The sequence below is a fragment of the Pinus tabuliformis genome, chromosome X (genome assembly GCF_031772625.1).
Source record: "Pinus tabuliformis cultivar Carrire ecotype Pingquan chromosome X, CPIR1, whole genome shotgun sequence".
Taxonomy (NCBI): Eukaryota; Viridiplantae; Streptophyta; class Pinopsida; order Pinales; family Pinaceae; genus Pinus; species Pinus tabuliformis.
In genome coordinates this window covers 463,348,799-463,359,589 of record NC_142308.1, presented here as the reverse complement: position 1 = coordinate 463,359,589, position 10,791 = coordinate 463,348,799, and the positions used below count along the sequence as shown (strand labels likewise).

At 37.2% G+C, this 10,791-nt stretch overlaps 1 protein-coding gene across 1 annotated transcript; it reads right to left on the bottom strand.

Moving 5' to 3' along the window:
• Positions 1 to 367: 367 nt before the first annotated feature.
• Positions 368 to 1,804, bottom strand: LOC149140637 (expansin-B16-like). Its single transcript, XM_089449772.1, has 5 exons — positions 1,588 to 1,804; positions 1,243 to 1,355; positions 972 to 1,168; positions 723 to 852; positions 368 to 632 (listed from the first exon to the last, which is right to left on the bottom strand). The coding sequence occupies exons 1-5, from the start codon at positions 1,781 to 1,783 to the stop codon at positions 438 to 440; spliced, it is 831 nt and encodes a 276-aa protein (XP_089305898.1). The 5' UTR covers positions 1,784 to 1,804; the 3' UTR covers positions 368 to 437.
• Between the last annotated feature and the right edge of the window lie 8,987 nt (positions 1,805 to 10,791).

The following is a 10,791-nucleotide window of genomic DNA, read 5'->3' as shown; positions in this document are numbered from 1 at the left end:
TGACTGGCCAGTCAAGGTGTAGCAGTCACGGAGGTCAATGCAACAGAATTGGAGAATTTATTTACATATTTGTAAGAATGTAAAATGGAAAGGGTTCTGTCACTGAGCAGTGGTAAAGTTAGAGCAGATATCTTCAAGTGAGAAGCAAAGAAAATGTCAATCTATTCTCAGGATTCAAAGTCTAAACGTCTGTATATACGAATGAAAAAAGAAATATATAGTTGAAATTGAAATGCATCTCCCTAATACAACCCTAAAACTGACTTCCCTGAAGATTTTTGAGTCTGTCTCCACTCAATTTTTGGGTAATATTTAGATATTACTTAACCTTATAAAAGCGAACGCGGAGTACACTTTTTTTTGCACTTCTAGCTATGTTCACCACGGCACAAATTTTCATAAGTTATTCAGAGTATAAGCTCCGTACAATGAAACTATTAGTCATAGTTGACAAATGACCTGTACGTAGCACTGGGTTGCCAATTTTGTGGAATAACGTTGTTTGCAGTAAGCGTTTTTCCAGTTGAAAGAGATTGCAAACGAATAGAGAATGGAGCTTGTAAAGGACCGCTATTCAAACACCAATTTGCACCCCACGTCTGTTGCATTCCTTGCCATGTATCAGAGTTTGCCTGCATACATGAGCATATAAACATTAATTTATTTGCAACGCTATATTGCTACACAGGAGTACAATCGAAGTAATATTTATAATAACAAACCTGCTTTAGATCGACTGCTCCAAGATCGCCATCTCCATCTTCGTATTCGATAAGTACAGCGAACCAGTAAGTAGTGGCACCTTCGTTGACGTGGAATGCAATATTCTTCCCCGGATACTCGCAAGGCACACTATACAATAACATCAGAAAGGAAAGGTGCAGTAATCAAATAAAAATGATACAAACATCGTAAAGGAGTTTAACTCTGCAAGTCCTGTAATCTACGTCCGAGCACGGGTAGATGAGTACCGTTGGAACAAAATAGAGACGACTCCAGCGTTAAGCAGATCCGAAGATGTACCAGGAGATGCCATGTCGCTGAACGCAGTACCACTGAGATCAAAGTGTATTTTGCCAGAACCTGAGCAGATTCCACCAGGACATTCGTCTGTAATAACCACCGTCACCGCGCTTTGAGAGCACAATCCATTCCCCGTGCACTTTACCTGGTTACATGAAACATACAATAAGCTAACTTTTCATCAAGAAATCATGAAACTTTATAAATACCGAAACAGACCTGATAGCATGCACCGCATCCTTTCCCGTCTTTGAATAAGGCAGGACTTCCAGCAGCTATTTTTGATTGGAAAGGTATCAGTTTGACCAGGCTACCATATCCACATGCCCCACCTGTTACAATGGGTTAATTTTATTTTTTCACTGGCACGGTCATATCCTTGAATGGCTCTGAAAGCTCAGGAGATAAATAATATAAAAAATAGCACAAACAACCTTCACGTGTTTGAATATTCTGGTGCGGTTTAGTAGGTTGAATACTAGAAACTTCAATATTAAAAATTAATTTAGAAATAATATAATAAACAACTATCGGCCTAAATAAAGAACTTAACATTGCCCTTACCCTCGCTTCCGTCTCCGTTTGGACTGCCATACCATGTAGCGGTGGCTGGCTGCCAATCACCTTCCTCTTCTACTAACTTATATTGATTGAGATTGACACCAAGAGCGATTACAGAGCATATAAACATTAGGCAAGCTACCTCATAAGCCAGACAGAGCGTCATCTTCCTCATTTCTGAACGGAAGGTAGAAAGCATAAAAGCTTATACTACGCTGGGCTCAAAGCCTCTGCAATGCAATGCCCGTTAAGAAAATGGAAAAATAGGTCATATTTATAAGACCTTTAGAACTGTAGTGAGTGGTCGGTGCAAGGTTTTCAATTTCCGTCCTGCAGAAGGCCCACCCGTCCTTTTATATTTAGGGAACACCATGTGAATACGGATGCGATGATGACTAAAATTAAAATCCTAAAAGAATAGACCGTTTTATTCGTTGGGTGTTGTCAAATGAACCGTGTGTAGTAATAATCCTGAGTGCTGGGAAGTCAAAAGCTCAGCATAGATTAGGGAGATTTGAGCAGCAATTGTAATTGATGAACTTAAAGCGTGAGAGGAGGCGATGATAAGGGATGCACCCGTTGAAATCGAGGCTACGAGAAAGGAACTGAGAGGGAAAAAATGAACAAATGTTCGTAATTTTTATGGTACAAGGCACATGGTACGTTGTTCCAGTGTCGGCTTCTTTATCTTGGCCCAGTACAGGAGTGTTAGAAATTAGAAGAATTTGGTAGATGTAGATGGCATCTTATTTGTCTTGTATTGAAAATATAGCTCATAGAGGTTTTCCAATGAAGGCACCATCTTGGGTTGGGTTGAAAATAGCTTATCGATATTTTCCAAAGATTGGCACCATCCACTAATATTTATTTAAAAGTCACTGATATTTACTTGAAAAGGCGTAACGAGTTCAACGCGTTATGACAAAACATAATAATTTTGTTAGAAAAAAATAGGATTTTCGCGGAGAGTTAGACGAGAGGGTAGAGGTATGTTGATTTGGCCCAGCTTTAATTCATTTACGGCAAAAAAAAAAAAAAAAACATAAAGTAAAAGTTTGGAGCAATACAATAAAATTTAGGACTAAATTCTAATTCATGAAAATATTTTAGGACTAAATTTTAATTCATGAAAATATATTTATATGAGATTGATGCTCATTCACCAAGTAAAAAGACAAAGGTTTACAATGATTTACACTCCACTATTCACTAGGGGTTGCGGAGTAAAACACGGTTAAATAGTAACTGTTATTTTCACGTGCCCACCAAAATTTGCCCCACGATTTTCTCCTTTCTATGTCACAGAGTCTCTCTAAAATAAAAATGACTTTTACATTGATATTTATCTCAACATACAATTTGACATTAATGCATGAGAGAGAAAAATAATTAATAGGTTGTTGTTCTTGAGTGTGGACACTAATTGCGGAGGTGTTTCTCGAGTATGGACAATAGTCCTCCATTAAATGCTTGCCCGTATTTACTAAAATTCATTAAATTCCTTAGCTTTTGTGATGTGATGCCGTATTTACTAAAATTCATTATATTCCTTAGCTTTTGTGATGAGCTGCGGAGTTCCATCTAGAAACGGCGTAACCCCCAAAAATACTTCTGACAACTATGGTTGTTGTCAGGGTGTTTAACGTGGTGGTTGGGATTAATATTTCCAACACTCCCCCTTAATCACAATTGCCAAAAATACTTCTGACAGGTATGGTTGTTGTCAGGGTGTTTAACGTGGTGGTTGGGATTAATATTTCCAACACTCCCCCTTAATCACAATTGCCACCATTGACAATTCTCAAACAGTTTTTGAGATAAACAAAACTTTTACATGCCAATGGCTTTGTGAAGATATCAGCAAATTGTTCTCGTGACCTACAGTGCTACAACACAATTTCATCATTGTTAATCAACTCTCTAATAAAATGATATTTAGCATCAATATGCTTGGTCCTTTTGTGAATGACAAAATTCTTTGACAATGCAATTGCTGAGGTGTTGTCATAGAAAATAGTTGTCATTCCCTCTTGGTCGAAAATCCCTCAACATTCTTCTCATCCAAACTCCCTCACATGCTACTACTATTGCTGCGACATATTCAACTTCTGTTGTTGATAGTGACACTATTGGCTACTTCTTGGAGGCCCATGAAATGGCTCCGGAACCCAAATGGAAAACATATCTTTATGTGCTCTTTCTGTCATCGACACTTCCTGCCCAATCACTATCTGTGTAACCAATCAGTCTGAAATCACCTGTTGTTGTCTACAAAACACCAAAATGTTTTGTCCCATTCGGTTACCTTAGAATCCTTTTCGCTACTTGCCAATGTGTTTCCTTCGGTGTCTCCATGAACCTTGACACCAAACTTATTGCATACATTATATCCAGCCTAGTGGCGGTCAAATACATCAAGCTGCCTATCATGCTTTTATATAATGTCAGATTGGCATTAACAGTTGGAGTTGGTGTGAGCTTGTTGTTCATCATTTTAAACCTTTCTAAAATGTCTACCACATACTTCGCTTAAGAGATAAAAGTGTCATTTTTTGTTTGCTTCACTTCTATGCCCAAAAAATATTTTAAGATTCCCAAGTCAGTCATTTCAATTTCATTCTTCATGACTTGTTTGAAATCAACGATGAGGAAATCATCACTTCCTGTAAAAATCAAATCATCTACATATCAGACAACAATAAGAATTTTGCCATCACTCTCTTTGATGTAGAGAGTAGGCTCACCATCACATTTGTTGAAACCATTGTCCAACAAGTAGGCATCTATCCTACTATGCCATGCGCATGGTGCTTGCTTAAGCCCATAAAGAACTTTCCTCAACCGATACACTTTGTCTTCTTGGCCTTCTACCTCATAACCAAGCGGTTGCACAACCTACACTTCTTCTTTCACTTTCCATTCAAGAACGTTGATTTTATGTCCATTTGGTACACTTTCCATTTATGTTGCAGGGCGATCGCCACAACTATGCAGTGTCTCCATCCTCACGACTGGCACGAATATCTTCGCGTAATCTCTTCCATGCTGCTGCTTGTATCCTTTGACAATTAGCCTTGCTCTATTCCTTTCAATCTTTCCCTCAATGTTGCTTTTGGTCTCATAGACCCACTTCACTCCACTGACATGCTTTCCTTTCAGCAGGTTCACTAACTCCCATGTATCATTCCTTTCTATTTCTTTTCTTTCTTCCTCCATTGCCCCAAGCCATTTTCTTCTTTGACTACATCTTGAAAATGGATTGGGTTATCTACATGACAAAATAATGAAAATAAGGAATTCAGACCAGCATTGCTATCAACTTCTTCTTGCTCATAAATTTCATTTAAATTTCTGAATTTTGGTCTTCTTATGCTTGCTGAAGATGGGCTTGACATGTCACTTGGTGTTGCACTTTGCAGCTTACTTGGAGAAGCATTGTCTTGGCTATGCGAAACTGTCCTATTATTTGTTTTTGGTGTTGCTTGTTGCCTGCTTTGTTGCGCTTGAGTAGGATTAGAGGGAGTCACTGTTGAGGAATTACTTACTGCTGTTAATTCTTCTTTGTCCTTATGTGGTATACATGCTTTGACATTGACTGCCTTTTCTAAACTTCCATCCCATGCTTCCTCTTCTAAAAAAAGCACATCTCTATTGATTATGACCTTCTTGGTTAATGGATTGTAGAATTTCTATGCCTTGGATTCATCATTGTATCTAACAAATATTAATTTCTCCCCCTTGTTGTCCAATTTCTTCCTCAACTCATCTGGGACATGTGCATATGCCACACATCCAAAAACTCTCGTGTGAGTGACACTATGCTTTCTTCCACTCCATGCCTCTTCAAGAATTATGTTCTGGATGCTTTTGGTTGGACATCTATTCAAGATAGATGTTGTATAAGCGACAACTTTAACCCAATAATCATTTGGCAAAAGCTTTTCTTTCATCATACTCCTTACCATTTCCATAATGGTCCTATTCTTCCTTTCTGCCACACCATTTTGCTGAGGTTCATACCTTGTTGAAAATTGCTTTTGAATTCCATACTCCCTGCAAAATTGAAGGAAGTCGTTTGAGATGTATTCTCCACCTCTGTCAGTCCCAAGGACTTTGATGTAGTGTCCACTTTTCTTCTCAACAAGAGCTTTTTATTGGCGAAATAACTCAAACACTTCACTTTTCTGTTTTAAGAAATAGACCCATGTCTTCCTTGTGTAGTCATCTATGAAAGTTAATAAATAGTGGCTTCCGCCAATTGATGGTGTATGCATTGGTCCACAGAAATCTGAGTGGACAACCTCCAAAGGTGCCTTTTCCCTTACTAATTTTCCTGTTGGAAATGTCTCTCTATGTTGCTTGCCCAAGATGCATCCTTTACATAGGCTGTCCGATTTTTCTATGAGTGGCAGTCCCTTCACCATGCCTTTCCTATGTAGCAAATTCAAACCTACAAAGTTGAATGTCAAAATCTCAAATGCCATAACCAATTTTCATCCTTGACATCTGCTTGAAATTTTACTTGTATGACAGCTGCATCTTTTCTTGCATCCTCTTATGAGATCATTGAGAGTTTTGCTTGTGCACCTTCTCGTTGCAAACCTTATCATATTTTTGGGGGAAACATTATATTGTTTTTCATCTGAACCTTTGCAATCAACTGTCTGCTTAGAGGTCTATCCAAAGTTGTGCACACATCATTTTTGAAAAAGACAGTGTAGCCCTTTTGTATAAGTTGTCCAATTCTCATGAGGTTATGCTTCAGACCAGGGACAAAGTAAACATCTGAGATGTACTTCTTCCCCTCCTTCTTTGTTAGGATATTAATTCTTCCTTTGCCCATGACAAATACTTTGCTATTAGCCCCTAATGTCACTTCATATTTCACACTTTCATCTAGATTGGAAAACATTTCTATGTTTCCTGACATATGATTGCTACACCTTGAATCTAGATACCATATATCACTTTGTTTTTCTTGTGCTACATTACAAGCTAAAAACATGTTATCATGGTTCTGACCTTTTTTTGTGAAATTTACACTTGGTTTGTTAGTAATGTCATATTGCTTCTTTCTACATTCATTTGCATAATGACCATACTTCTTACAGTAATGACATTGAACTTGAGATTTGTCATACCTATGACTTTGTGCTTGATTTTTGCTTGGGCCTTGACTTGGATTTTGATTGTTTCCTCTTCTATTTGAGCTTGAATGGCTACTTCTTCCACCTCTGTGTGGGCTTCTTCCTCTTCCTCTAGCATATGATCTTGCTTTGCCTCTACCTTAACCAAATGAAACTTGTGTCTTGAAGGCATGCTCCAATGATGAGCTTGTTGCTCTATTCAGTCTATGTTCATGAGAAATCAATGATGCATTATGCTCATCCACTAAGAACTATGAGAAATCATTTATCTCTTCTATGGCCACAACAATGGCATCAAACCTTGCTGGAAAACTTCTCAAAAATTTCTCAACTATTCTTCTTTCCTTAAGTGTCTCAACATGAGACCTCATTTGAGTAACCAGCCCACTTACATGTGTAAAAAAAGAGTCTACATTCTCAGACTTTTTGATACAAAGTGTTTCAAAATCTCTTCTCAACATTTGCATCTTTGTTGTCTTTACCTTTTTCATGCCTTGGCAGGCTATCTGGAGGGTGTCCCATGCTTTCTTGGACTTCATTGTTGTTGCAACCCTTGGGGAATACTTTCATGAAATGCTTGGAAAATATAGAACATGGATTCTGAAGCCTTCTTCTTGTTGTCCCTTAACAAATCTCTTTTTGCTTGAGATAAGGCATTGTATGCTACTGCATCTGCTGGTTCTTGGAAACCATTCTCCACCAAATCCTAAATGTCTTGAGAAGAAAACAAGGCCTTCATTGTAATAGCCAAATAATCATAATTTTTTCCATTAAACTAAGGTATTTGAGGATTAGTCAAGCTTGTGCTTCATGTTTCCATTTCTGAGCATAAGAAAAAAGCTTTCTACTTGCTGGTAAATATGCTAAAAACAATATGCCCTCAAAACAATTTTAACTGCTAGTAAAAACACTTGTTTTTACACTAACAAAGTTTAACCCACTCTGATACCAAGTTAGAAAAAAATAGAATTTACATGGAGAGGTAGAGGGTAGAGGTTCCGCAAAGAAGATTTCGCATAGCTTTATTTCACACAACTAGCTTTCACGCAACTAGATTTCGCTCAGCTATATAGAGGCTTAAAAACACAGAATTCACTTATGGAAAAAAACGTCGAGTAAAACAGAGTAAACTTGGAGAGACACAATAAAACTTAGGACTAAATTCTAATTCATGAAAATACATTCATATGAGACTGCGGCTCATTAACCAAGTAAAAAAAGTGTTTAAAGTGATTTACACTTCACCAGGGGTTGTGGAGTAAGACAGTAAAACACAGTGACTGTTGTTTTCATGCGCCCACCAAAATTTTCTCCATGATTTTCTACTTTCTACCTTACAGACTCTCTCTAATACAAAAGTGACTTTTACTTTCATATTTATCTGAACATACAATTTTGACATTAATACATGACAGAGCAAAATAGGTAACACGTTGTTGTTGTTGAGTGTGGACAATAACCACGCAGCTGTGGATTATGGACAATAGTCGTGCAGTAAATGCTTGCTCGTATTTACTAAACTTCATTAAATTCCTTAGCTTCTGTGATGTGCTGCGGAATAGTTCACATGATACTTCTATTTTGGCTTCAGTCCTTCCATCTTCAAACAAAGACACAACCTGCAAAAATACTTCTGACAAGTATGGTTGTTGTGAAGGTGTTTAACGCACTGGTTGGGATTAATATTTCGAAAAAAAAATTCTGTAAAATGTTATCAAAAATAATTACTCCCTTAGTTGAATTTATATTTTGCTTGAGTGAATTGTTAAGATTTCATAATCAGGGAATATTCTTTCTCTGATATCGAAATCCAGGATGAGATTTAATATTTCTCATCATCTTTCATATTACAGAATAATTTAATTACAGTGGAAGGTGTTCATTTATTGAATGAACTCCCCTCTTTTCATCACTCTACACCTTTCAATCATTTGTTAGACTATTGTATTAGGTTCAATGTTGATTTGAATTGCACTAACACATGGCGGTTACAACTTGCATGACACTTTTTGTTTTGCCTTTGTAACGATGTAGTGTTGCATGCGAGGTGAGTTAGGATGTTGGTCAACAATAAGAAAAAAGATTTCAACATTCCAGGTTTTGAATTGATACAATTTTGGAGTGAGTGACCATGTTGTCTCTATCTAGAATACCAATTTGATTGAATGATTATCTATTTAGTTTGCCATTTTGACATTTCTCCTTCTTTTTCTGAGGTTTCCATTGTACTAGGGTTTAAGTGGTAAAGTTGGGCTTTTGACCCTCACTACGACAATTTGTCACATTCCTTTGAGTTGTAAAATTGTGTTCTTACTTAGGGTTGGGCATCTAGCTCTTCGCTGAATCATCCATTTCTGAGTTTTTACAGTAGCTTTGAAATTTTCTTGTTAACGTTGGTTTTATCAGATTTAACTCACTAATTTTTTCACGGTGGTTGTAGGTCTTCCAATGTGGTACATGGATGATCTATTGTTTACCCTTACCTCCAAGTGCTTCAATGTCTACATCATTGTGGAAGGTAAAGGCTCAAGAATGGAATGTGGTCAATGATGTTCATGGTAAGGAGAATTTGGGGGGCTTAATCTTTTCAATCAACTATTATGGATAAAATTGATGCCATGGATTAATACCTTTCATTATGTTTAATTGACATAATACTAGAGAAATAGCTCAAGTTGTGCAGATGTTATCTTTGGTTAAGGCTAAAGCCTATCTTGAGGATGTTTTTGCTCATAAGCAAGAAATACCATTTTGTGGCTTTTGCTGGGGGTAATGAGAGGGGGAGGGGTAGAATGTATTGCCTAATCACAACCTCGACACTCAAATCGTTAGGGTTGTTGGCTTGTCAAGTCTGTTCATTTTTTGTTATAAATATTGAAGAATGCAAAACACAATGCAGAGGTTTTAATCATACAACATATCCCGAACAATTTCCTTTCTTATTATTAGGGCCATAGCTAACTTTGTATGTTTAAGTTGTTAATCATTATAATATGTATTCATTTCATCATTTGATAGGTTGAGGGACATGATGTGGATGTACTATATATTTCACACATCCAAGTAATATTGGAAGTAATGCTTCCCTAATTTCCAAGTTGTCGTGTGAGTCTCTAGGTGTGATTCTAGAAATAGTTATTTCTCTATGTGTGTGAGTTTCCTAGGAGTCATAGATCCACCTTCTTCGGATCTTATCATCTAGAAGTCGGTGATCTAATTCTTATACATGTAACTATTTTATGTGATCAGTAAATACAATGTGTTTGGTATTGTGTGTTTAATGGCTTTCTTTGCTCTCAATTCTTCTAACACGGTATCAGAGCCTATTCTAGCTTAATTCCTTTGCAGAAAAGGTCAGGAAGATAAAAGAATTTTGAGTTTTATCTTATTGTACATTGATTAGTTTAATGTATGTATTTTTTTTAAATGCTTGTGTGTGTATATTTTCTCAGTGTTTACATCCCCTTAAATTTCGTGAGATCCTTCCATCTTCTTGCATCAAATTCTCTGATAGTTCCTCTGAAGTCCCCTTCACTATGACTACTTCCACAGCCAAATCCAGCTTCCTCGCAAAAATCTTCTAACAAGGCTACTTTAGCGTGAGCGAGGCCCACATCCATTAATTAGGATTGATTCAGTCAGAAAAGACGCATATCAACACCTCCTCCACTGACGGCTTGAAACATTGAAATTCATTTGCCTTACCATCATTCTCCTTGGAGGCTTCATATAATCTTTAGCATGTATACACTTCTGGTATGTGAGCACAATATTGGTGGCAAAAGGTCTTTGGATCTTTGGTCAAAGGGGAAAGCTAGACATAATGTCTCCTTATTTCGATGGAAGCTTTTAGATAATTAAAACTTGTTCAAATTCCATACAATATTATTCGGTTATGATATGCTTCTGCTTATCTCAGAAACCATTGCGCTCCAGCAGGTTGAGAAGTGTTAATTCTGCAAAGCACATCAATGATGGTCTGAAGCAGTTATGTCTTAAATGGATCAAGTGGGAAGCTCGAAAGTGTGGTGAAGAAAAGAGTGGAAATTGTGAGATTTTG

Bases quoted from the DNA above. Each gene is read 5' to 3' on its own strand.
- LOC149140637 (XM_089449772.1), bottom strand. From the start codon at position 1,783: ATGCTTTCTACCTTCCGTTCAGAAATGAGGAAGATGACGCTCTGTCTG. The intron at 1,169-1,242 runs GTCTGTTTCGGT...TCATGTAACCAG, and splicing joins GATGCGGTGCATGCTATCAG to GTAAAGTGCACGGGGAATGG. The intron at 853-971 runs GTACTCATCTAC...GTTATTGTATAG, and splicing joins GTCTCTATTTTGTTCCAACG to TGTGCCTTGCGAGTATCCGG.